Consider the following 27,818-nt stretch of genomic DNA (forward strand, 5'->3'; position numbering starts at 1 on the left):
CGCCTCCTCCCCCCACCCCGGGCCTAACCGCTCCCCTGGGCCGTGCCTATCGGAGCCCGGAGCCGGGAGCCGGGAGCCGGGATTGGCGGGCGGTGGGGCCGGGAGCCGGGAGCCGGGTCCGGGCGATGGCGCGGCTGCTGCAGCCGCTGAGCGAGGCGCAGTTGAAGCGGTTGTCGGATCACCGGTACCGGGCGGCGGGCCGTTCCCTGCTCGAGCCGCCCCTGCAGCGGTACTGGGCCTGGCTCCTGGACAGAGTACCGCCCTGGGTGGCCCCGAACAGCATCACCCTCCTCGGGCTCGCCTGTAACATCCTGAGCTGCCTCCTGCTGATCTCCTACTGCCCCCGGGCAACCGAGCAGGTCAGAGCGGGGCGGGGCTGGGGGGGTGTCTGATCCCGGTCTGATCCCGGTCCCTGGGTTTGATCCCGGTCTGATCTCGGTCCCAGAGTCTGATCCCGGTCCCAGAGTCTGATCCCGGTCCCAGAGTCTGATCCCGGTCCCTAGTCTGATCCCGGTCCCAGAGTCTGATCCCGGTCCCTGAGTCTAATCCCGGTCCCAGAGTCTGATCCCGGTCTGATCCCGGTCCCTGAGTCTGATCCCGGTCTGATCTCGGTCCCAGAGTCTGATCCCGGTCCCTGGGTCTGATCCCGGTCCCAGAGTCTGATCCCGGTCCCAGAGTCTGATCCCGGTCCCTGAGTCTAATCCCGGTCTGATCCCGGTCCCAGAGTCTAATCCCGGTCCCAGAATCTGATCCCGGTCTAAACCCGGTCCCTGAGTCTGATCCCGGTTTGATCCCGGTCCCTGGCTCTGATCCCGGTCTAAACCCGGTCCCTGAGTCTGATCCCGGTTTGATCCCGGTCCCTGGGTCTGATCCCGGTCTAAACCCAGTCCCTGAGTCTGATCCCGGTCTAAACCCGGTCCCTGGGTCTGATCCCGGTCCCTGGGTCTGATCCCGGTCCCTGAGTCTGATCCCGGTCCCTGGGTCTGATCCCGGTCCCTGGGTCTGATCCCGGTCCCTGGGTCTGTCCCGATCTGATCCCGGTCCCTGGGTCTGATCCCGGTCCCAGGGTCTGATCCCGGTCCCTGAGTCTGATCCCGGTCCCAGGGTCTGATCCCGGTCCCTGAGTCTGATCTCCGTCCCTGGATCTGATCCCGGTCTAAACCCGGTCCCTGAGTCTGATCCAGGTCCCTGAGTCTGATCCCAGTCTAATCCCGGTCCCTGGGTCTGAACCCGGTCCCTGGGTCTGATCCCGGTCCCTGGGTCTGATCCCGGTCCCTGAGTCTGATCTCGGTCCCTGGGTCTGATCCCGGTCTAAACCCGGTCCCTGAGTCTGATCCAGGTCCCTGAGTCTGATCCCAGTCTAATCCCGGTCCCTGAGTCTGATCCCGGTCTCTGGGTCTGATCCCGATGTGATCCCAGTCTGATTGATGTATCTAATGATGTTTAATATCCAGTGGGAGAAAGTGAGGACTGCACATGCTGGAGATCAGAGTTGAGAGTGTAATGCTGGAAAAGCACAGCAGGTCAGGCAGCATCCAAGGAGCAGGAGAATCAACACATTCCTGATGAAGGGTTTATGCTCGAAACATTGAATTTCCTGCTCCTCGGATTCTGCCTGACCTGCTGTACTTTTGACTTTAATATCCAGTGTCCAAGCTGCTCAATTGGCTGGGCTCTGAATTTATTTTAATCTCACTCATCCATTTGTTTTCAGTTGTTGAAGCCTGAGTCTCTTTATTTGGTGTGCTTTTTGAGCATTCAGTCCATTTCCTGTGAAATTTGTCTTGGTCGCTCAGTCCTGCCTGACTCCATCACTAAGCTGCCCTCCATCAGGAGCAATGGGAGTGGGTCAGAGACAGTGTAATGTTTGGACCTAGTTTGAAATTGGGGATTTGATTATGTTGACGTGAAGTGCTTTAGGATATCTTTGGGTGTTAAATGTTCCTTAAAAATGCATGTTGTTGTTTCTAGATTGACAGTGTTTTTCCCTTGGGTGGAGGCACAGTCAGAATTACCAGACAGGGAGTAGTGGGTTCTGTTTCTCGTGCAGTTTGTTTGGAAAATCTCTGTGTTTGTTAGCTAGTTGATATTTATGCAGACGGTGATTTGTCAAGTGCAGTCAATATTCTGAGAATGTCATTGACAGGAGCTTGTAATCCTGCCCCATCACTCCATGTTTGATGAAAGGATATAACCAGTGGGTCAGGGTAATTTTCTACAGGTAGTCTGGTGCAAGGGATAAGTAGTTACCCCTGGGGAAGAAGCGCATGGTTTAATTGCCACTCCAGGGTTTGTTGGGCCATAGAAAGTACATTCATAAGTGGCCAACCAAGTTGTTGATCAATCATAGACAGCATTGCTACAGTGTGGAAGCAGGCCATTCAGCCCATCGAGTCCAGACCAAGCCTCCAAAGGGCATCCCACCCAGACCACCACCCCATCCTCCAATCTAACCCTGTATTTCCTATGGCTAATCCACCTAAACCACATATCCATGGACACGCTGGGCAATTTAGCATGGCCAATCCAGCTAACCTCCGCATCTTTGGACTGTGGGAGGAAATCCATGCAGACACAGGGAGAATGTGTGCAAACTCCACCCAGTCAGTCACCCAAGGGTGGAATCAAACCCGGGTCCCTGGCGCTGTGTGGCAGCAATTCTCACCACTGAGCCACCGTGCCACCCCTCCTGGCAGTCAGAGCAGGAGAGTCTACTCATCAGCCATCCAGACAACATCAAATCCCCTGCAGTATTTTATCTATAAAGGTGGGTCAGTTCAAGTCCATGGCTGAACACTGTGAAATGAGAACAGGAGGAAACACATACAATTGACATGTTCACACAGATCTTGGTGGCAGGCTTGGGGGTGAGGGACTGACAGAGGAGTGACTATGCAGCAGTTTGGTCTTGGGTAGTGGCCCATTCTGTGGTAAGTTTGGTTGAAGTAAGATTTTGCATGGAAAAATGTAATACTTTGTCTCGTAGGAGAACGCTAAAGGACTAACAGAATGATTAAACATTTACGCAGATTATGTACAGTGGTGGGGTGTATTTATTACTCTTCTGTGATCACTCATGTGTCTTTCATTCGAGCAGGGATTGACTTTTTCAAATCTCTAATCCCACCCTTCTTTCTGAATGGGGTAGAAGGTTCAGAAACCAGATAGCTTCACGTGCTTTATGGTAATAATTGGCCAGTCATAGATAAGATTGAATGTTATCTACACTCTGCTAACTGGAAAAGGTTTAAAAATATCTGCAGGTCAGGTTGTAAGGGAGCATTTTAGCTGTAATCAGCAGGTTACTGGACTGGGAATCACATCTTCACGTGATATGAGACCAAGCTGACTTTGTTCATTAACACTCTCTCAATCTAACTACATGCAATAGCAACTTTGCTCTAACATCATAAGAAATAGGAACAGGAGAAGGCCACTCGGCCCATTCAATAGGAACGTGGCTGATCTGACACTTCTCACATCCACTTTCCTGCTCTTTCCCTGTAACCCTTGATTTCCCGACTGAACAAGAATCTATCGATCTCGGCCTTAAATCTACACCTGGACTCTACCCCCACAGCTCTCTGTGGCAAGGAGTTCCAAAAATTCCAAACTCCAGTCTTCAGTTGGTGTCCCTTAATTCTGAGACTGCGATGTGCTCCCACACAAGTGCATTCCTCTTGCTGTTTGATCTTTTTTATGAAATCAGTTGTGTATGAACTGGATTGCAGAATTTTAAAATCAGACCAAAAGCTGATTAACTCCAGGTGCACACCCCGATTCTAGAACTTTCTTTGTTACATGCCAGCTGTTCAGTAAAGTCAACACCTATTTCCTGCAGTGGTTTTTCTGTCACACCTTAATCCTGTCCTGTCTGTCAGCAAACGTACCTCTTGTCAAAGTCTACCCAGTTCTCTCTCCCAGATAACTCACATTCTGCTATCTTGTGCAGACCTGATTATAATTTCTACACCCAAAGTCTGGGAGTCTCTTGCTAAATCTCTCCAACTCTCTCCACCATTCAGACTCTCCTTAAAATTTGCTTCTTTGACCAAACATTTGGCCATTTTAAATAAAAAAAGTTTGTAAATGGTGTATGTTGGATGGACCAGCAGCTCTTATCCATCCCTAGTTGCCCCTTGAGAAGGTGGGGGTGAGCTGCCTTCTTGAACCGCTGCAGTCCATGTGCTGTGGGTAGACCCACAATGTCCTTAGGGAGGGAATTCCAGGATTGTTGCGCAGTGAAGGAATGCTGATACATTTCTGCCCTGGTCTTACTAACCTACCCCATCCAGTTCAGTTTCTGGTCAATAAAAGTATCAGTAAGAGCTCAGCAAGGAGGAGGGCAAGGCAGGAAGATTGAGATGTCTCTTTTTTGAGATGTTAGTTAGATATCATGTTTTCTAGATCCCGGTCAGTCTGGTAGGAGCAGCGAATGGTGCTGAACGTTATGAAATCAGTCTCATTCCTGACTTCTTTATTCACTCATGGGATGTGGACATTAGTCAACTTTCAAGCCGACCATGTCCTCGAAGGTGGTGCTGAGCTGTCTTTTTGAACTGCTGCAGTCCATGTGGGGTCGATAGGCCAACAATGCCTTCACAGAGGGAGTTTCAGTATATTGACCCAGCAACACTAAAGGAGTGGCGATATATTTCCAAGTCAGGATGGTGAGTGGCTTGTGGGGGAGCTTGAAGGGGCTGGTGGTCCCATGTCTGCCCTGGTCGTTCTAGATGGAAATGATCATGGGTTTGGAAGATGCTGTCTGAGGATCTTTGGTGAACTTTTGCCTTGCATCTTGTAGACAGTATTTATTGCTGCTACTGAGCGTCGGTGGTGGAGGGAGTGGATGTTTGTGGGTGTGGAGCTAATCAAGTGGCTGCTTTGTCCTGAATGGTATCAAGCTTCTTGAGTGTTGTTGGAGCTGCACCCATCCAGGCAAGTGGGGAGTATTCCATCACACTCCTGACTTGTGCCTTGTAGATGAGGGACAGGCTTTGAGGAGGTGGAATGCTGGGTTGCTGTAAGATCCCTAGTCTCTGACCTGCTCTTGTAGTCACAGTATCTATATGACTAGTCCAGTTCAGTTTCTGATCAATGGTAACCCTGAGAAGATTGATGGAAGTGTCAGGAATGAAAACACCATTGAATGTCAAAGGATGATGGTTAAGTTCTTTCTCATTCAAAATTGACATGGCTGGCATGTATTTTATTTATCACCTGTCAGCCCAAACCTGGATATTGTCCAGATAATGTTGCATTTGAATATGGACTGCTTCAGTACCAGAGGAGTCGCGAATGGTGATGAGCATTGTGCAGTCATCCCCACTTCTGTGCTTATGATGGAGGGAAGGTCGTTGATGAAGTAGCTGAAGGGGTTTGGGTCTAGGTCCATGCCCTGAGGGACTCCTGCAGAGATGTCCTGAAGCTGAGATGACTGACATCCAACAACCACACCATCTTCCTATGTGCCAGATATGATCCAGCAACAAGTATTTCCCTGATTCCCAGTGATTCCAGTTTTGCTAGGACTCTTCGATGCCACACTTGGTCAAATGCAGCAACTATGTCAGGGACAGTCACTCTCAGCTCACCTCTGGAATTCAGCTCTTTTGTCCATATTGGCTGTAACCATGCCTTGGTTTCTCATCCTTTAACCTTCTTATCCTTTTCGTTCATATCGCTGCATGAACCTGACACTGGATCAGGATCCTTACTTTGGGAATGTTCTGGGAGACGTCTGGAAGAATCCAGAGCGCTTGCTGTTTATATTTAACAGTTTGGATGAATTCAAAGACAGTATGGACTCTTCCTGACCATCAGAAATACAGAATCTTACTTCATGTGCACTGATCCTGAATACTGGTGTGAAGTATCTGACATTGTGTACTGTTTAATCCAACACAAACTGCTCCCAGGATGTTCAGTGCTAGTGACCAGCTGCCCTGCTCCATTCCATTTATTGGAAATGGCTGAGATCAGTGTCTGGGCAGAAATCCTGGGATTTGTTGGGAGAGGCAAAAATTGATTAAGGATAGTCCCCATAGTTTTGTGCGAGGAAAATTATCTCTCTGAAACTTGATTGAGTTTTTTGAGCAAATTACCAAAAAGATTGATGAGGGCAGAGCAATAGACATTGTTTATTTGAATTTTAGTAAAGCCTTTGTCAAGATTCTGCATGGCAGACTAATTAGTAAAGTTAGGTCACATGGGATTCAGGGTGAGTTTGTCAATTGAATACATAATTGGCTTAACAGCAGGAGACAGAGAGTGGTGGTGGAGGGTTGCTTTCCAGGCTGGAGGCCTGTGGCCAGCGATGTTCCACAGGGATCGGTGCTGGATCCTCTTTTGTTGGTCATTGATGTAAATGATTTGGATGTGAACATAGAAAGCATGGTTAGTACGTTTGCGGATGTCACCAGAATTCATGGCATAGCAGACAGTGAAGCAGGTTTTCAAAGATGACAAAGGGATCTTGATCAAATGGATCAATGGGCTGAAAAATGGCAGATGGAGTTTTTAGATTAGATTAGATTAGATTCCCGACAGTGTGGAAACAGGCCCTTCAGCCCAACATGTCCACACCGGCCCTCCGAAGAGTAACCCACCCAGTCCCACTTCCCTCTGGCTAATGCACCTAACACTAAGGGAAATTTAGCACAGCCAATTTATCTGACCTGCACACCTTTGGACTGTGGGAGGAAACTGGAGCACCTGGAGGAAACCCACGCAAACACGGGGAGAATGTGCAAACTCCACACAGACAGTCGCCCGAGGCTGGAATTGAAATTCAATCTGGATAAATTGATCAGCATGGACTAGTTGGATGAAGAGTCTGTTTCCGTGCTGTATTACTGTATGATCGTAACCCTGATTTTCAGTATTCCCCTTCTGTCATCAGAGAGCTTGCTGAGCTTCCAATTCTGGCCTTTTGGACCACTCAAGCTTTCCCCATCTCAGCACTGCCTCTGTAACCCTCTCTCTACCTCCCTTTGCTGCTTAAAGCCTGCCTCTTTGACCACGTTTTTGTCGTCAGCTATCTACAATATCTCATTATGTGATCTGCTGTTTAATTTTAAGTTACCCTGAGTGAAATACCTTGGAATGCTTTACTACGTTAAGAACAAAGAACCTTACAGCACAGGAACAGGCCCTTCGTCCTTCCAGGCCTGGGTCGATCCAGATCCTCTATCTAAACCTGCTGCCTGTTTTCTGAGGATCTGTATCCCCATGCCCATTCATGTATCTGTCTAGATACATCTTAAATGACGCTAACATTCCTGCCTCTACCACCTCCGCTGGCAAAGCGTTCCATGCACCCAGCACCCTCTGCGTAAAGAACTTTCCACGCATATCTCCCCTAAACATTTCCCCTCTCACTTTGAACTCGTGACCCCTAGTAATTGAGTCCTCCATTCTGGGAAAAAGTTTCTTGCTATCCACTCTGTCTAACTCTATCATGATTTTGATCAATTAGGTTTCCCCCCTCAACTGCCTTCTTTCCAATGAAAATAATCCTAATCTACTCAACCTCTCTTCATAGCTAGTGCCCTCCATACATCCTCAGGAACTGCCACTGCACGCAGTATTCCAAATGTGGCTGAACCAAAGTCTTATACATGTTACAATATGACCTGCCAACTCTTGTACCCCGTCTGATGAAGAAAAGCATGCCGTATGCATGCTTGACCACTCTACTGACCTGCATTGCTAATCTGAAAACTTGCTAATGAGGCAAACTACACCTTCGTCCAAATCATTTACGTCTATCACAAGATGTAAAGGTAATGAATATGATGCCAGGTCATAATATTATGACAAAGTAAATTAGGAATTGTAAGGAACAAAAATAGAAATTGCTGGAAAAGCTCAGCAGTCTGGCAGCATCTTTGGAGAGAAATCATAGTTAATGTTTTGGGTCCAGTGGCCCTTCCTCAGAGCTGGTAAGGAATTGTAAGGCATAGGTAGACTGTAATTTGCGTAAGCCATGGGTAGACTAATTGAAAGGTGGCATAGAGTAAACACTGAGCTCTGAGAAAGACTTCACTTAGTGGTACCGATACATAGTTTTAAATATTTAACCACAATGCCTTGGACGTAAAACTCCATTAGTAAATGAAACTTGCAAAGAAATATTAGCTATTTGCTTTGTGTGTAATTCTTTTCAACGCTAATGGATTATGTGTGAACAAATTCACATCAGTAAGCAAATTGAGGTCAATGTAGCAATTTGTAATCAGCTTAGATCAGCGATAAGACAATTGCTGTGTGAAACCGAAATCCTTGTCTGCCTTGACAGGTGGGCACTGGGTTTTACCAGCTGATGCTGACCAGTCGGTAGCTGCTGATCAGTAAAGCTAAGCATGAACAAACAAATAATGTGGCTATGCAATTTCCCATTACTGTCAATATTTATCCCTCAAAAACATTACCTTAAGCAGATTGTCTGGTCACTAATATATCATTGCTTTGTGATCTTACAAATTGACAAGCTGCCATTGCTACTTTACAACAGTAACAACACAACAGAAGTGCTTCATACCACTTGGAGTTGTGAAAGGTGATGTATCAATGCACGTCTTGCTTGGAGGTGCAGGCTCTAGCATAGTGATTGTAATATTCCTCCATATGTGAAACTTTATTGCTGGAACAGCACAGCAGGTCAGGCAGCATCCAGGGAACAGGAGATTCGACGTTTCGGGCACAGGCCCTTAGGGCCTGTGCCCGAAACGTCGAATCTCCTGTTCCCTGGATGCTGCCTGACCTGCTGTGCTGTTCCAGCAATAAAGTTTCAACTTTGATCTCCAGCATCTGCAGACCTCACTTTCTCCTCCATATGTGAACCTTTTATTGCAATCTGCATGCTTACGAAGCAATTCAGTTTAAAGATAAGTGTCCTATTTCAGATCACTGATCCATCAATCAGACGCTTAAGTTTGTTAATGGTACTCAAAGGGTTAATGGTATAACTGGTCAATCTCTTGAGATCATGACTGAGACCGGGGTTCAATTCCCGACTCAGGCGACTCTCTGTGTGGAGTTTGCACATTCCCCCCGTGTCTGCGTGGGTTTCCTCCGGGTGCTCCGGTTTCCTCCCACAGTCCAAAAATGTGCAGGTTAGGTGAATTGGCCATGCTAAATTGCCCAAAGTGTTAGGTGAAGGGGTAAATGTAGGAGAATGGGTCTGGGTGGGTTATGCTTCGGCGGGTCAGTGTGGACTTGTTGGGCCGAAGGGCCTGTTTCCACACTGTAAGTAATCTAATCTAATCTAAATAACTAAGGAAGGCGAGGCAGGCTTAGAGGGTGTGGAAGTAATTGTACAAGGGCATACAGACGTTATTGAAATTGGTCATCAAACTAATGAAGGAAGTGATACAGTACTGGAGCAGACCTTCATGCCTCTACTAGGTCTGAATGAATCAAACAATTGGCCCCAAGTAACCACTCTTCCCTGTAGTCTTTCAGATTTTCTCACCAAAAAGTGTTTCATAAACTATCTTCTGAAAGTCAGTTTAAAACCTGCTGCTGTCACTACCATCAACAGTGGGGTCTGATCATGTAACTCACTGCATTAAAACACAATATCACCTCTCTCTCTGGGTCTTTTGTCATTTGTCCAATATCTGACTCCCTCTGGTTACTGACCTCCTGCCACCGTAAACAGTTCCTCACAATTTACTCTTAGCAGTGCTCTTCAGATATTAATTGCTGTAGACTCCAACCTTCCCACATTTTGATGATAGATTTATATTTAGCTTCCATATCTCAGTACATTCCTTGCTGATAATATTCCTTCCATGTCCATCTGAAATTTCAAGATATTTTCAAAAAATCTCTTTCAAGAGCTGTGGATGTTACTAACTAGGCTGGCTTTAATTATCCAGGGGGCAGTTAAGAGTCAGTCACATTACTGTGGGTCTGGAGTCAGATGTAGGCCATACCAGGTAAGGATGGCAGATTTCCTTCCCTATAAACAACAATTGATGACAGTTTTGTGTATTTTATTAAGACCAGCTTTCATTTCACTTCCAGACTGCTTTATTCATGGAAAAAGAAATAACAGCACAAAGCAAAAGGGGATGGGAATAGGACAAGTAAAGAAATGAAAGAAGGGTGGTGAGGAAGTGGGAGTGGCAGCAACAGAATTGTTGCTAACTGTTGTTTGGAACATGGGGCCCTCTAACTACATTCATGCCTTTCTCCCTATCCCTTAACACCTTTGATTAACAAAATACCTTTCAGTCTCAACATTTTGAAATTGACATTTGATCCAGCATCAATCACTTTTCTCAGAAGAAAGTTCCAAACTTTGACCCACCCTTTGTGAGTGGATGTGTTTCCTCGTTTCACTTCTGCAATATTAGGCCATCTCTCCAGTCCGACCTTCCTGAACCAGTAGAAATATCTTCAGTCCGTTGTCTGAGAAACTGGGAGTGGTGACTCAGAGAGGAAGTTTTGAACAGTGTTGAGACCGAGAGGTTGTATACTGCTGAAGAGGAGGTGCTGTTCCTTGAGTTGAGCTTCATGAAAGGATGAGTTGTCCAACAGGAATTAAAAATAATACACGCTGGTTTCAGGAAGGGGAGTGCCAGACTAGCCCAGTTTAATACTGTAATATTGAAACAGATACACTGAGAACCTCTGCAAGAGTCCTGGCCCAAGAGTAGACTGTCCAGGTCAGAGTATGGTTTGATTTGATGCGTAATTCAGAATGCAGGGAGACCTTGCATTTGTTATTTCCCCAAATATTCAGCAAGCTCTGTCAATAGGTCTTGCAAAACAGGCTGTTGTTTGCTGTTTTGAGCTTTTCATTACTTTGTTGAAAGCCACGCCCATACCCCTGTTAACTTCTATGGCTCAATGTTTCCAAATCTCTCCTGTTTCCTATTCTCAACCATCTGAACATATTCAAAACTTTGCCTGATTCTAACATGCTCTGAGTCGGGGGTTCCGCAGGGATCGGTTGGGTCCACTTTTGTCATTTATGTAAATGATTTGAATGCGAATTTAGCAGTAATGGTGGATAAGTTTGCAGATGACACCAAAATTGGTGGTGTAGTGGACAGTGAAGAAGGTTGTCTAAGATTATAACAGGATTGTGATCAATTGGGTCAATGGGCGAAGGAGAGGCCAATGGCGTTTAATTTGGATAAATGTAAGGTGTTGCATTTTGTTAAAACAAAATAAAAAAACTTATATGATTAATAGATAGGGCCCTGGGTAGAGTTATAGAACAGAGAGACGTAGGGGTTCAGGTACATAATTCCTTGAAATTTGCATCACGGGTAAACTAGGGGGTTAAGAAGATGTTTAGCAAGCTTGCCTTCATTGCTCAGATCTCTGAGTAAAGAGGTTGGGACATCATGTTGAGGTTGTACAGGACATTGGTGAGGCTTCTTCTGGAGAACTGTGTGCACTTCTGATCACCCTGCTACAGGAGAAATACTACTAATTTGAAGAGGGTTCAGAAAAGATATACCAGGATGTTGCTGGGAATGGAGAGTTTGAGTTGTAAAGACAGGCTGGGGCTTTTTTTCACTGGAGTATAGGAGGTTTATAAAAGCATAAAGGGCATTGATAACAGGTGATGTGGAGGTGCCAGTGTTGGACTGGGATGGACAAAGTTAAAAATCACACAACACCAGGTTATAGTCCAACAGGTTTCAAATAAACTTTGACAAGGTGAATAGCAAGGATCTTTTCCCTAGAAAGGGGGGGGGGGGCAGTTCAACACTAGGGGGCATACTTTGAAGGTGAGCAAAAAGGACATGAGGGGCAACTCTTTTACACAGAGAGTGGGTCTTCTATTGAATGAACTGCCAGAGGAAGTTGCCTGACCTCAGTCATTGGTAAGATTTTAGAGTCCATTATTATTGGTGGAATTGCAGCGTACTTGGAAGCGCATGGTCAAATAGGGCTGAGTCAGCACAGTTTTGTTGGGGGAGGGCATGCCTGACAAATCTGTTAGAATTCTTTTGAGGAGGTGATGAGCAATTAGACAAAGAGCGAGTGGATTTTATCTGTGTAGATTTCCAGAAGACCTTTGACAGGGTGCGGCACAGGGGGCTGCTAAATAAGGTATGAGCCCATGGTGTTAGGGGGAAGGTATGAGCCCATGGTGTTAGGGGGAAGGTATGAGCCCATGGTGTTAGGGGGAAGGTATGAGCCCTTGGTGATAGGGGGAAGGTATGAGCCCTTGGTGATAGGGGGAAGGTATTGGCATAGATAGTCGATTGGCAGAAGGTAGAGTACGGATAAAGGAATCTTTCTCAGGTTGGCACACGGTGACTAGTGGAGTTCCATACAGATCAATGTTGGGTCCACAACTATTCATAGTATACATTAACAGTCTGGCATTTCTGCTACGTTTGCAGATGACACAAAGATAGGTGGAGGGACAGGTATTGTTGAGGACATGGGGAGGCTGCGGAAGGACTTGGGACAGTGAGCAGATGGAATACAATGTAGGAGAGTGTGAGATTACACACTTTGGTAGGAAGAATAGAGACGTAGACTGTTTTCTAAATGGGGAAAGGTTTTGGAAATCTGAGGCACAAAGGGACTTGGGAAACCTAGTTCAAAATTCTCTTCAGGTCGACATGCAGGTTCAGTTGACAGTTAGAAAGACAAATGCAGTGTTAGCATTTATTTCGAGACGGCTAGAATACAAGAGCGGAAATGTACTGCTGAGGCTGTAGAAGCTCTGGTCAGACCGCATTTGAAATATTGTGAGCAATTTTGGGCTCTGTTTCTAAGGAAAGATGTGTTGGCGTTGGAAAGGGTCGAGCTGGGATATATAAGAATGATCCTGGGATGAAGGGCTTGTCATAGGAGGAGTCGTTGAGGACTCTGGGTCTGTACTCGATGGAATTTTGAAAGATGAGGAGGGGATTGGATTGAAACTTACAGCAGCCTCGGTAGAGTGGACATGAAGATGTTTCCATTGGTAGGAGAGACAAGGACCTGAGGACACCACCTCGGAGTGAAGGGATGACCCTATGGAACTGAGATGAGGAGGCATTTCTTCAGCCAGAGGGTGGGGACTCTGTGGAACTCATTGCTGCAGAGGACTGTGGTGGCCAAGTCACTGAGTGTCTTTGAGACAAAGATAGATTTTTGATTAGTAAGGGGATCGAGGATTGTGTGGAGAAGGTGGGTGAATTGAGTTTGGAAACCTATTAGCCATGGTGGAGCAGACTTGATGGGCCGAACGGCCTAATGCTGCTCTGATGCCTTATGGTCTATTTCTATAGTCAGGAGATAATTCGATCTGATCAGTGCTATTCACTGTATTTAAAAAGACAAGTCAGTTTGTGCTGGACCATTTAATCTATGACCTGGTCTCCTTTCTTTTGACAGGCACCAGCCTATGTCTATGTTCTGTGTGCTGTAGGATTATTTATATATCAATCTTTGGATGCGATTGATGGGAAACAGGCTCGAAGGACCAACAGCAGCTCTCCCCTTGGGGAACTTTTTGACCACGGCTGTGATTCCTTTTCCACAGGTATGAGAGAGAGAGAAACCTGAGGTGGTACATATCAGCAGATGTCATGTCGCAGGTTAACACATCCATCAGAATAGCAAACCGACAACTGGGGGAGAATTGATCCGTGGCTGGATTACACTTGAGATTTGTGTGAAGCTTTGGTTAGATCACACACGGAGGACTGAGCAGAGTTCTGCTCTCGACATGGTACAGAAATTAAAGCAGCACTGATGAACGTGCAATAAATTATTGTCTAGAAGCAAGAGCTGAGAATTCCTAATGATCAGGGAAGATTGAACAGACTAGGGCTGATCAAAACCTTTAAAATTATGGTAGCATTTACTAAGGCAGACATTGAACACTTAACACTAACATTAGAGAGATGTTTATCTCTGTCTTGTGTTTTAACTCTGTTGCTCTTTTACTTTATTTGTGTAGTTGTGGTTGGCTTGGGTACCTGCCTGGCCGTTCACCTGGGAACAGACCCCGACCTGATGTTTTTCTGTTGTTTCATTGGCATCTTCATGTTCTATTGTGCACACTGGCAAACCTACGTTTCAGGGTCTCTTCGATTTGGCAAGTAAGTCCTTGTGCTTTGTTCCATCACCCCACTTCTTCCCCCCGTCCCCGACCTTTATTCCTCATGCAGGATCTGGTCCTTCGTTGTGTCTTGTCTCTGAAATTTGGGGAAGGCTGCATTTTAAGAATGTAGAACCGTGGCCAACCACGCATAATGAGAGCTGAGCGTGAGAATGCAGCGCTAGTCATTACTGACAGATCCACTCAGTGGAAAACAGAAGTGAAGTTCTGTGTTGGTCCCAGTCTCCCGATGGAAACACAACTTTTCTGGTTCAGTCCTGGAATATGTCCTCTGCCAGTCCAAAAGGTTCACATTGCACGCGTGGAAAATGCACATCGACAATCATGGTGCACAGTCAATATGAACATTGATTGAAATGACATCACTGGCAAGGTGTTGCACGTGCACATTTTGCACATTTGGCAGTGCTTTGGGCTGACATTGTTTACTGGTTCAAAAACATTACCACTGTGCGTGTGTTTTCCAAACCTTCTCCAATGTGACCCCATTTTGAGACTCGAAAATTGTCAGAACCTACCAAATGAGAACTGTGAAGGGATGGGAGGAGGGAGGTCTGTGAGAGTGAGGGGCAGTCCTGCGTAAGTTGGGATATTGTCTTTTAGGATAGGGCACAGCTCAGATAGAGGCCCATGGTGGGTATTTCTGCTCTCAACATCAACATTTCAGCTCACAACACCATCCAGTGGGGAAGCTCTTCATTGGTATTGTATGATAGCGTGCTTTCATGACCTCAGTTTTCAATATTATACAGTCCAAAAGTGGAAATATGAAATTGGGTTAATTTTGTAAGGCAAGTTATTGCAGATTTTTGGGGAAGGAACAGGGAGTGGGACTAATTGGATAACTCTTTCAAAGTGGGGTAGTCAATCTGTGGAATTGTATACTGTAGAGGGCTGTCGAGGCTGGATCATTAACTATACCCAAGGCTGAGAAAGACAGATTTTGAAATAATAACAGAATCAAGGGTCATGGGGAAAAGTCAGCAAGTAGGAGTTGAGGAGGATCAAATCAGCCATGATCTCATTGAATGGTGGAACAGACACGATGGGCTGAATGGCCTACTGTTCCTATGTCTTATGCCTTGCTATGGTCAAAGAGGCATTGCAGCTTTGTTTGGTTAACTCATTTAAATGTGTTGATAAAGCCTACTTAAAAATAAGACAAATTGAGAATTTAGTGCATGTGTGTGAATGGAATTGCTACTCTGCTTTCTAACTGTGAACTCCCAACTGGGTACAAGATCAGTTTCAAGGCAGACTGTATCAACCCAGAGCATGCCTGTTACTAAAGTGCAGCTTCCACATCTAATATCAGAAAGAGCTGATTCTAACTCATTGGAAGCCTCACATCCAACTCTCTGCCAACTCCACTCAGCCAAATCGTGAACTAACAGTCAACTGGAACATAGCAGTGAGAGAGTCGTGGGCAGCTCACTTGAGATTTCCCACTTCATGTGCATTAGGAAATGAGGCATCATTTGGTGACAGGAAGCTGGGAGTCCTGCCATTGAAAAGGATTGCGGCTGGCCTGTGACTTGACACCAAATTCCTGCCTTCACTCCTTTTCCCTTAGTGCTGTTTATTCATAAACATCTAACAATCTCACAGTTAAAATTACTGTTGTAGTATCAGCTGCTAATTATTTGGTTCAGTGTCTGATTAACTATACATTAACTCTTGGTAGTTTTAACCACTGATCTCTCTATATCCGATTAGAATTGATGTAACTGAAGTTCAAATCTGCATAATGCTCATCTTTTTCTTATCTGCCATTGGAGGAGCTACTTTTTGGGAATACCAGGTGAGTTGTAGTTTAGTTTAATGATCTATATATGTTGATGAGCAACAGGAATAACCTATAAATAATTTTTATAAAGAAAGAACAAGCATTTATTTGTGTTGGTATTTGAAATCTGCGGTCCAGTGAATTTAATCTGAAGTGCAGTCATTGCCTTGACGCAGAGACATGTGGCAATCAATCTCTGCAAAGCAAGTTCCCACAAAGGCAACTTCATGCTACATTAGTCCCAAGTCCAGCCCTCCCTTTCATTAAATAAAATCCAGCGGAACTGTGAATGCTGTTAATCAGAAACAAAAACAGAAATTGCTAGAAAAGCTTAGTAGGTCCTCCATCTCTCCTGCCCGTCGACCCATGACACTTTGAAGAGAGGGTACTGACGGGGTGGGGTGGGTGCAGTTCCTCTCAATATCTTCCAGTCTACCTCCACATCTCGTTCTGGTTTGCCTCTGCCCGGTGATTGTGATTATAACACCATCAGGGACAGTGACTAAAACTCAACTTTACCACACTTCCCTGGATTACATTCCCCACACATTCAAAACCGTTTCAGATCTCTCAATCCCTGACCCCATTCTGAACCATCATCCTGACTCCTCCTGGTCTGCCCCCTGTCTCTGGGCAGTGGTATGTACAGCTTCAGCAATGGACCTTGGAGCAAACAGTGCCAGAGCAGGCCTGCTTCATGTAGATTAACTTCCTGCCCTCGTGAGTCCAATCGCTCCCATCTCTGACCTATTGCAGAAAAGGTTTGGGTTACTCTGAGGCAGTCCCCTTCCCATTTTACAAGCCCAAATGTACTATCAGTGCAACCTGTGTTGCTTTGTGTTAGTAGTTGGCCTGACATAATTGTTGGAATTAATGATTTGGGGATAAATATACTATTGTTGTGGCTTGCTTGGTCTGTGGGTTAGTAATGTCCTACATCAAAAATATGTTCAAAATGTGCGCATTAATAAGGTGTGCTGAGGTTGTGTATCTAGACTTTGAAAACTTGCTGTAACTGTATCGTGGATATGCAGTCACTGGTCTACTTTCAAATCCTCTCTGCACATTGATCAGAGAGAAAGTCACTGGGGGGAGCTCACGGGAAATCAGTCGTTTACCCACTGCCCAGGTTATCATAAAGAACAATATTCATCTTCAGGTATGTCAGTTCTGGGAATTAACCTTCTTCCCTTCACCAACAACATTAGCCAATCATTTGGCTCATTGCTGTTTTGTGGGATCTTGCTGTACATTAATATTGCTGCCATGTCCCTGTGGCATGGTGGCTCAGTAGTTAGCACTGCTGCCTCACAGCCCCAGGGTTCCGGGTTTGTTTCCACCCTCGGACGACTGTCTGTGTGGGTTTCCTCCAGATGCTCCGGTTTCCTCCCACAATCCAAAGATGTGCAGGTTAGGTGAATTGGCCACGCTAAATTGCTCATAGTGTTAGGTGCATTAGTTAGAGGGAAATGAGTCTGGGTGGGTTACTCTTCGGTGGGCTGGTGTGGACTGGTTGGGCTGAAGGGCCTGTTTCCACACTGTTGGGAATTTAAATCTAAATCCACCTCCTTGACCAAGCTTCTAATTGTATTTCTTGGTTTCTCTTCACTTGGCTCAGTGTCAAATTTTGTTCACATTTTATTGTTTTTAAGACATGAGATGAGTATAAGATGTAGTCAGCCAATCTTCAGAGTAACTCACTGTGCCTGAAGTGCTTAGAAGGCTTTCACATGTCAAAAAGTGCTATATAAATATAAAATTGTTCCCCCTTCCAACCTAATGTCTTGTTCCTCTTCCTCTATTGAAGAGTTAATTAGCCTTGCACGTTTTACATTGTACTATGTTGTATATCTCAGTTACCTGCTTACCGGTGACCCTTAAGAATAATTTGTTTTCTGTCTCAAAGGAGTATCTTGGAGTAGGGAAGAAGTTATGTATTATTTTTAAAGATTATTCCACAGCTCTGTAAACTCCTGGGTGTGTGATGGAGAGTACATTATACCACAGCGAAGATTGCCTTCCTGTCAATCATTGTTATTGTCTAAGCAGCTTTGCCTACCCAAGGGATGTTGGGTTTATTCCTGTATTCAGCCCAGCTTGCATTGGTTCCTTTCTGTCAGGGGAAGTCCGTGTTACAAACTGTTAATTACCCATAGTGGAACACAATGAGCTCTTTACAATGACATTTCATTTACATGCGGTACTGACGCAGATTTTGTGTTGCTTACTTTTTTTTATTATATTCTGCTGCTTCCGGACATCCCCTTTAAACCTTTGCGTGGGATGGCTAAAGAAAGGTAACAAATCTCTTTCCATCGTAATGATATTGATTGGACGAGATTCAGAATGTAAAGACAGTCACAATACTTCAGTTATTGATACTGCAGACAGATATTGGCTCTGTTACAAGAAGTTTGCCAATATTGCTTTTGATGTCACACGCAGCTCCTGTTTATTTTTACCTCTGATACAGATTCCTGTACTAGGACTGAGAATGAAAATCCTGCCTGTGTTTGGAATAATTGGAGGAGCAATATATTCCTGTACCAATTACTTTCGGGTCATCTTTACTGGTGGAACAGGAAAGAATGGTTCCACAATAGCGGTATGTAACTACATGAATAATACCAGTCTAGATTAGAGTGGTGCTGGAAAAGCACAGCAGGTCAGGCAGCATCCGAGGAGCAGGAAAATCAACGTTTCGGGCAAAGGCCCTTCAGCAGGAATGAAGGGTTTTTGCCCAAAACGTTGATTTTCCTGCTCCTCGGATACTGCCTGACCTGCTGTGCTTTTCCAGCACCACTCTAATCTAGACTGTGGTTTCCAGCATCTGCAGTCCTCACTTTTGCCTACATGAATAATAACAAAAGTTCCAAAAGGCATTGCCAGTCTGTAGCTGTAGATGTTCACTGTTGTGTTCTTATGTTTTTTTCAGGGTACCAGTGTTCTGTCACCTGCCTTGCACATTGGGCTGGTCATCGTAATGGCGACAGTGATCTACAAAAAATCCACCACACGTCTGTTTGAGGACCATCCTTGTCTCTATATTTTAGCATTTGGATGTGTGGCTTCAAAAATTACAAACAAATTAGTGGTATGTTATTGCCATCACACCAAGTTGAAAGTATTGCCTCTTTTGATTGTTTAGTTTTAACACCAAAAAGCTATTAGAAATCCAACTCCCACAGACAAAACTGGCTAGGCCCAGCATTTATTGCCTGCCCGGGTAGCCCCTTGAGAAGGTAGTGGCCAGCCAAAACAAAAACCAAAGGCAAGACAGAGACTAGGAATACTGTAGCGAGTAACTCACCTCCTGACTCCCCAAAGTCTGCCACCATCTACAAGGCACAAGTCAGGAATGTGATGGTATACTCCCCACTTGCCTGGATGGGGGCAGCTCCAACAACACCCAAGAAGCTTAAGGCCATCCAGGTCAAAGCAACCCACTTGATTGGCAACACATCCTCAAACATCCTCTCCCTCTACCATCAATGCTCAGTAGCAGCAGTGTGTACTGTCTACAAGATGCACTGCAGAAATTCACCAGACATCCTCAGACAGCACCTTCCAAGGCAGCCAATATGTGGGAACACCACCCTCTGCAAGTTCCCCTCCAAGCCACTCACCATCCTGACTTGGAAATATATTGCTGTTCCTTCACTGTCACTGGGCCAAAATCCTGGAATTCCTGTCCTAAGGGCATTGTGGGTCTACCTACAGCACATGGACTGCAGCGGTTCAAGAAGGCAGCTCACCCCCATCTTCTCAAGGGGCAACTAGGGACAGACAATAAATACTAGCCCAGCCAGCAATACCCATATCCTGTGATGAATTTTAACATACCGTTTGTGACCTGATGAAACATTTTTATTCCGAAGTTGTGCTAACCATTAATTTCTGTACTGCTGCCTTTCACAAGTCTGCTGTACTAATGAGGTCTATTCTGATGTGTTTTCATACAGGCTAATTCCGATTGGTAAATGAACCAGAGGGGGAGATGAGAATTTTTTTTCTTTCTTTAAAAAAAGTGGTTGTTATGATCTAGAATAAGCTGTTGTGAGTGTAGTAGAGACAGATTCAGTCGTAACTTTCAAGAGGGGAATAGAATAAACACTCAAAGGGGGAATAATGTGCTCTAGGGAAGGAACAAGGGGGTGTGAGGCTAATTGGATAGGTTGTTCAGAGAGTTAGTACAATGTGCTGAATGGCCTGTGCTCTGTGATGCTACACTGACACTGTTCTTCTCAGAGACACTGGAGCAGCTGTTAACTCACAAGTAATGGCTGCTGCCTCCCGAAGGATTGTCCAAATGGTGCATTTGCTCCAGTGCCACTGGTTTGTTTTCTTCATTGTTTGTTTGTGCGGAACACTGCTCCTAATTTACAGCTAAGCCAGCTGCTGCAAACCCCCGTGTCAGGCAGCTGCAGCTTTTCAATTGTCATGGAACTTAATCCCCAGAGAAAGGGCGATGATCTTCACAATCATTTGATGCATTTGGAAAAGGAACCGGATCATTATATGTTGGGAACTTCAGAACAGGAGACTTTTCAACCTCTCTAGGAGATCACAGTTCATCTGTGCCATCTGAGTTGGATACCATTTTTGATAGACAAGAGAGTCCAGAGTTATAGTGGAACAGGCTTGAAAGACTAAATGGCCTACCCCAATTTCAAGTCCAGTGTCCTCCCCACTTCTCCATGTTTCTGTCACTCTTTATTTGTCTAATATCCCTAACAAAAGCCTATTGATCTCAAATTTTAAATTCACCATTGATCCAGTATCAACTGTCGTTCCACATTTCTGTCACCTTTACCCAGATAAGAGCTCCTTAATTACACCCCTGAAACCTCTTGATCTGATTTTCGGACCATTTTCCCACATCTTAGGGAGCATGTAGAAATAATTTCTAAAATAATTGCGAGATGGGGGTTGTGGGATATGATGGTAACACTGCTTTGGTTTCTTTTGGAGAAATTGGAGCAGCAGTAGACCACTCAGCTCCTCAGGAATAAAATCAAGGCTGATCTACTTCAGTGTCGTTTTCTCACACAATGTAGCAGGTGTGTGTTGAACACAGTCAACAACTGAGCATCCGCAGTCATCTCATAGAGAATTCTAAAGAGGCACTGCCCTGTGAGTGAAGATTTTCCTCCTCATCTCAGACCCTTGTCCTCAGACTGTGTCCTCTGGATCTCAAAGTCCAGTCAGGGTGAAGCACTCATTCGACACGATCTCTTTGAGTATGTGAGAACTTTGTAAATTGGATTAATATCACCTCTCATTCTTTTAAACTCCAGAGAATATAATCTTTCCTTGTTTAGTGAATCTCTGTTGACCTAGCTCGATGGCACGTCTACCTTTCCGTAGGTAAGGAGACCAAAACTGAGAGTGTGGCCTCACCAGCGCAGTATAGAATAGCCATGATGTGCAGGTGGAGGTGTTGAACTGGGGTGGATAAAGTTAGACGTCACACAACACCAGGTTATAGTCCAACAGGTTTATTTGAAACCATAAGCTTTCAGAGCATTGCTCCTTTCTCAGGTGCTTTGAAAGCTTGTGATTTCAAATAAACCTGTTGGACCATAACCTGGTGTCATGTAACTCCAGACTTTATAGCATAACCGCCGGGACACCTTTACTCTTTTATTTAAAACCCTTTGCAATAAAGATCAACATGCCATTTGCCTTTTTAATTGCTTACTGTATCACGTTTTTCAACACCCTCAGAGGTCCAGAGGATTACTACTAAGTCCCTTTAGTTTCCCAGTAGTTTGTTTTTATTGCGATTAATACCTTAAAGGCAGCTTATCATCACTTTCTCAAGCTCTTTTGAATGGCCTCCTGTCTGTAAGAGTTTTCAAAGGAGATACCAAGTATGGATGTGACAGTGTTCGGTATACTGTACAGGAGTATTGTACATCACTGTTTCACCTATAATTATTAAATCAAGATATACCCCTTTTGATTTCATAGGTAGCACATATGACCAAAAGTAAGATGAAACTCCAAGACACGGCATTCATTGGGCCTGGGCTGCTGTTTCTGAACCAGTATTTCAATAGTTTCATTAACGAGTACTTTGTACTGTGGGCAGCAATGGTAAGTATGTCTCTTGATCTCTTTGAAGGGGCTTGGATTTATATATTCAAAACATTTTAAGAATTAAATGCTATCCATTCCCAAACTAATTACCTCAAATGTTACAAACAAAATAGAACTGTAGATGCTGGGGGTCTAGAAAGTTCAGAAGAAACTCAGTGGGTCTGGCAGCATCTATGGACAGAGATAGTGTTTCATATGAACAGAAGAAATAAGATCAGGAGTATCCACAGTATTTTGGTTTTATAGGACAATTTTAAAACTTAAAAGCATTGCTGAAATGAGAGCCAGTGTTGATTAATGTAAAACATGGAACTGCGGATGTTAGAGATCTAGAGTCATAGAGTCATACAGCACCAAAACAGTCCAGCTCGTCTATGCCAACCAAATATCCTAAATTTGGTCCATATCCCTCTAAACCCCTTCTATTCATGTCCCCATCCAGATGCCTTTTAAATGCTGTAATTGTACCAGCCTCCACCACCTCCTCTGGCAGCTCATTCCATAAACACACCACTCTCTGAGAAAATTTGGCCTCTAGGGTTCCTTTTAAATCTTTCTCCTCTCACCCTAAACCTATGCCCTTTGGTTCTGGCCCCTACTGTGGAAAAAAGACCTTGTTTATTTACTCTTTTCATGCCCCTCTATAAGGTAATCCCTCAGTCCGAATCTCCAGGGAAAATAGCCTCAGCCTCTCCCTGTAGCTCAATCCTTCCAACCCCAGCAACATCCTTGTAGATCTTTTCTGAATCCTTTCAATTTTAACATCTTTTCAATGCAGAGAGATCAGAACTGAACGTAATATTCCAAAAGTGGCCTCACCAATGTCCTATACAGCCGCAACATGACCTCCCGACTCCTATACTCAATGTTAGGAGCAAGTGAGGACTGCAGATGCTGAAGAGAAGAATCGAAAAGTGTGGTGCTGGAACAGCACGGCAAGTCAGGCAGCCTCCAAGAAAAACATTGATTCTCCTGCTGTTCAGATGCTGCCTGACCTGCTGTGCTTTTCCAGCGCCACACTTTTCGACTCCTATACTCAATACACTGACCACTAAAAGCAAGCATACCAAACATCATTTTCACTGCCCTGTCAACCTGCGAATCCATCTTCAAGGAATTATGAACCTGCACTCCAAGGATTCTTTGTCCGGTAACACTGAAACATTTTGAACACTGAGAAAGATATCACTGAGAGAAGGTCAGAAATGCTGACCAAAGGTTTAGTCAAGAGGGTTCATTGGAGAAGCACAGATACTTAGTAATGTCCTTTAGTTCGATGCATCACAGGAACAGAGAGAAAATATATCAAATAAATTGGTTGGTGGGGAGAGCTCATCTCTATAAAGTTGTGGAGACCAGACTTATATTGCATTAAGTGAGGAAGGTGAAGGCAGCTAATCTGGTAAATCAGGGCAGTACTTATACATTTAATAGAGTCATAAGAGATGTACAGCACAGAAAGACCTTTCAGTCCAACCCGTCCATGCCGACCAGATATCCTAAGCTAATCTAATCCCATTTCCCAGCACTTGGCCCGATTCCCTGTAAACCAGTCCCATTCTTATACAAAATAAAAAACAAAATATTGTGGAGGAAGACTCCAGAGATGCTGCCAGACCTGAGAGAAACCAAGTTAACATTTTGAGTCTGATTCAACTTAGTCAGGACTGAGTTCATCCAGCATTTTCTGCATCAATCCTAAATTTTCTGACTTGTTTTCAGTTCTCTTCAGTGCTTCACCTCTCTGTCTTGCTTTAGCCTCAGCCCTTGGCAATCTCTCTGCTTCTGAGATCTTGGTCAATTAAGTGTCCTCATGCTAACCTTTCAGTTAATGGAGATTGTGCCTTCCTCCACCTCAGCTCTGAAACAGAACAGCTTCTAGACGCCTATTGCAACTTGCCAATCCGTGGCTGAATGTCCAATCTGTTTGATAAGCTTCGGACATTTTCCCAGTGTTTGACATTGCTGTTTAAATGCTTGTTGTTGTTGAATGTCACATGAGATGAAAATGAGTCATGTTTTAATTTTTTTCCAGGTTTTCTCCCTGTGCGATTTGTTGGTTTACTGCACTGCAGTCTGCATTCAGATTGCATCACACCTCCACATTGAAGTCTTCCGAATTCCATACCAAGCTTCTGAACAGGTTCAGAACCATCATGACTGACAATTTGCCCAAAGGGAGGAGGAAGATATGGAGAGGGACCACACAACTGAAAACAGGCCTTTATCTAGTGCCACAAATCCTAACCAACTACTAAACCCAACAGACCTTATTAATCTAGAGGACCCTGTAATTATTACTTAAACAATTTCATTGTGATTTCATGTGAAGTGTGGATCATCAAATTGGCCAAACCTGCACTTGTGTTTGTTTAATTAAACTTAAAATCTTTTCCACTGTTACCGTTCATTGTAAAACCGTGCGATTGGGATCTCTGTTTGAAGATCTATGCAGCCAGGTGCTGGGACAGTCTCAGTGAGAGACACCTACCATTGCCATGAAGCACCCAGTCTCAGACAGGGATATGCTGAAATAATTAAAACCCAGAAACTGGCTTGTCTTGGGGAAAGCTGGTATGAGGCGAGAGGAAATCAGTCAAAATCTGATTTTTCCTAAATTGCTGTCCAGTGATCATATTTATGCAATTGGGTATAATGGAAATAAACTGAGGGACCAACATTTATCTGTGGATAACCTCCTTCCCTAGAACTGTAGGGCACCATCACTCATGTAGGAAGGAGAGTATCATATTGACTCAGATGAACATTGAATGCTAATGGTGTCTTGTGTATAATGAATTTCCTCCTCCTGATGGGCAAATCTCTCTTTGAATCATTGTAAGCTACTGCTGTGAGGCTCCCTATCTATTTTAACTTTGTTGTTTGTTCTGCAAGGCAGTTTTAGACAAATGGTTAAAACAGGATAAAGTGAGTAAAGATTGCATATGGGTAATGAAGCAGTTTCTCAACGTAGAGATATTAACTTTTTTTTAACATGTTTTGTTATACAATCATAACCTGAAGTCTTGTTCTGTGCAATACAATTAAACTGAGAATGCAAACAATGCATCATGTTGTCTGAACTCCAAACTCCCAACAGCTCACTACCACCTTCTGCCAAGGCAGTGAGGATGGGCGATAAATGCTGGCTGAGCCAATGAAATCCACAGCCTGTGAATGAATTTTTTAAAAACCTGATAGTTCAATTGTTAGGCATTCAAATTAACATGGAGCAGTAAGAGAAGTGGGAAATTGGGGAGGTTAGGGGTTTGGAGATAAATTTCATCGCCAAAGCATCCAAGAATTTTGTTGTTACATTCCACTGTAGTTCTGTGAGTTGGTGGTGGTTGATTTACTGACGGACAGAAGGTTTACACTATATAATCATTGTTTTTCCATGATCACTGGGTTTAAACCCTGAACACTCTTCCTAACATTACTGTATCTACACCATATGGTCTATAACGATTCAGGAAGGCGGCTCACCACCATCTTCTTGAGGGGAACTGGCAATAGGGAATAAATGCTGGCCTCAGCAGCAGTGCCAGGTGACTTGAATGTGCATGTTTTAAAAATGAAATAAGCGATGTAAACCATCTGTTCACTAATTGAGCAAGCTGCCAAATTTTCCTAATAATTTTAGCTCTACCATTGGTTTTTGATATCATAGAATCTCTAGTGTGGAAACAGGCTATTTGGCCCAACAAGTCCACACCAACCGTATGTAGTGCTGTCTAATAGTGATACAGACTAAATAATGGAGCAATGATTACTCTTAATACAAATAAAGGAACATTCAGATTACTAGATTGCTACGAGACTATGTTACTTGCTAAAATTTTCCAACTGTAAAATTGGATGTTAAAAGTGGAGCTCCTCAGGTTATCTATATATACTGCAATTGTTTTTTTTCTTTTAGGGTGGGAAAGTTACTTAATTTAGCTCTTAGCAAACACTTTTGTCTCTTGTATTGTCTTTCTACGTTTTCCAATTAAACTAAAAATCAAATCGACATAAACTGTTTTGTCTCATTAACTTTGCATCATCCAGAAATAGAATGAAGTAGCTTTTGAAGGGCTTAGTTTTGAACAACAGCATCTTGCAGTTATATTGTGCCTTGTGTTTAGAATAAACATACACAGGTTTCAGAACAGGACAAGGCCATCAACCCCATCATTTCCATTCCAGCATTCACTGAGATTGTGGCTATCGTGTATCTTGGTCCCACTTACCACCTTGGTTTTGTATTTCACAATAATTTCGGCCTCACAAACATGGCTCTGTCTCAACTTGAAAATTTCAATTGACCCTCAGCCATTTCAGGCTAAAGATCCTAGATTCTCCAGGTACTCTGAAGAAATAGTTTGTGACATCATTCTGTGACTGGTCTGGATCCAAGTTTAAGGTTGCTCCCTTAGCACCAGAAGGAGCTCCTTCAGTTATCTCTTCACTGATCATGAATAGCTTGGGCATAACTTGTTTTTATCTTCTAAGTACAAGCAAATACAATCCAACAATTCAACTCAAATAGTCCTGCTAACACTCGACAAAGTCATACATTTGGAAGTTTGACAGGACACTTCACCTGGTGAGAAGCCTTGATATAGGTTCACTATCAAGCCTGTTGCTACACCTGGCAGAAACTTGGGATAGCTTTGGAGAGGGGGACCGTTAATTTAAGGGCGGCATTTTAATATTAAAGGATGAGTTTAAAATATTACTCTGGGTGGGATTTTCATGAGTGGTATAAAACAAGGTGAGTTGTAACTAGAGTTAGATTTCCACACTGCTTCAGACTGCATGTTACTTTCATCATGTCTTATATTTAAGATGCTTAAGCTGCTAACAAGTGTACTTGTTGGTTTTTGGGTAGGTGAATTAATTTGTTATTTTGTTAGATAGGTTAATCATACCTTTACAAATTCCCAATTTTGTGATACGTTGGTTTAAGTCTTACCATGATTGAGAAATTCTAATATGAAAATGCTTTAAGTCATTGATTTTTTAAAATGTTTGACAGTAACTATGCAATATTTTATCAAATAAAGCATTGCTTACAAGCTTATTATCTCAATGTTTTGTGGCAACCTTAACAAAAGCTTATATTGCCTCTTTGTAGCATCATTTCTGCACAGTGCATAAGTGGCCTGGTTAACTCAACTAATCCAAAGCCCTCAAATTAAATACTAACAACCTGAAGGGGTATCTTTGGGCTTTGTTAAAAACTGCAGCTAATGTGCATTGAGCAATTTGTTATAACTTTAATAAATTAACTGTATTATGTTGCATAGGTAGACAGTCCAGCTCCTGTCTCCCCTCAGAACAACATGAGTTGAAGAGACTTGCAAACATTCGGCGTCTGTTCTCGTTGCTGTCACATGAAGGGGAGAATTGTTAGACGTGGACAACCTATAGGTTTACATATACTTCATTGCAAAAAACAAATCTGATCTTTATAATATGATAATTACTATTGGGTAAATTGATTTTTTTGTATTAAATTGTTGCTGGCAATTTTTTTAAAAAACAAATCTTTAAACAATGAAATCACATTTATGCTGTGCTTCATTTGATGTATTTTCTGTGTACACTCTTTCAATTTGGCAAGCTACAAGGTAAATGTTATTGACTACCTCTATCATAATCCTGTTCTGTAATCTTTTCTCTTCTGAATTTCTTGCTGCAATCTAGTGAAAAGGATTGTGTTGCTTCTTTTCGGGTAAGTTAAATTACTTTAATTATGAAATTCACACAGAGGGTGGTGCGTGTATGGAATGAGCTACCAGCGGAAGTGAAGGAAGCTAGTATAATTACAGCATTTAAAAGGCATCGGGATGGGTA

The 27,818-nt window shown here is 43.8% G+C and overlaps 1 protein-coding gene across 2 annotated transcripts; it reads left to right on the forward strand.

Annotated features, from left to right (window-relative positions):
- LOC122559338 (cholinephosphotransferase 1-like) lies at positions 1-27,818 on the forward strand. Of its 2 annotated transcripts, none has more exons than XM_043708743.1 (9): positions 1-359; positions 13,360-13,507; positions 13,928-14,069; positions 15,806-15,890; positions 18,349-18,480; positions 18,811-18,969; positions 21,849-21,974; positions 24,013-24,120; positions 27,269-27,818. In XM_043708743.1, exons 1-9 carry the CDS (start codon positions 126-128, stop codon positions 27,311-27,313), a joined length of 1,179 nt encoding a protein of 392 aa, XP_043564678.1. In that variant the 5' UTR covers positions 1-125; the 3' UTR covers positions 27,314-27,818. The 2 variants fall into 2 exon arrangements, with proteins under 2 accessions (XP_043564678.1, XP_043564680.1); XM_043708745.1 differs by having other exon boundaries at positions 27,273-27,818.

Source organism: Chiloscyllium plagiosum, chromosome 19 (genome assembly GCF_004010195.1).
Source record: "Chiloscyllium plagiosum isolate BGI_BamShark_2017 chromosome 19, ASM401019v2, whole genome shotgun sequence".
NCBI classification, from domain to species: Eukaryota; Metazoa; Chordata; class Chondrichthyes; order Orectolobiformes; family Hemiscylliidae; genus Chiloscyllium; species Chiloscyllium plagiosum.

What these genes read in the sequence shown, in the direction of transcription:
- LOC122559338 (XM_043708743.1), top strand. Translation starts at nt 126, where the DNA reads ATGGCGCGGCTGCTGCAGCCGCTGAGCGAGGCGCAGTTGAAGCGGTTG. An exon ending in AGAATGGTTCCACAATAGCG is followed by an intron (nt 18,481 to 18,810) that starts GTATGTAACTAC and finishes TGTTTTTTTCAG; the next exon opens with GGTACCAGTGTTCTGTCACC. An exon ending in CATACCAAGCTTCTGAACAG is followed by an intron (nt 24,121 to 27,268) that starts GTTCAGAACCAT and finishes TATGTTGCATAG; the next exon opens with GTAGACAGTCCAGCTCCTGT.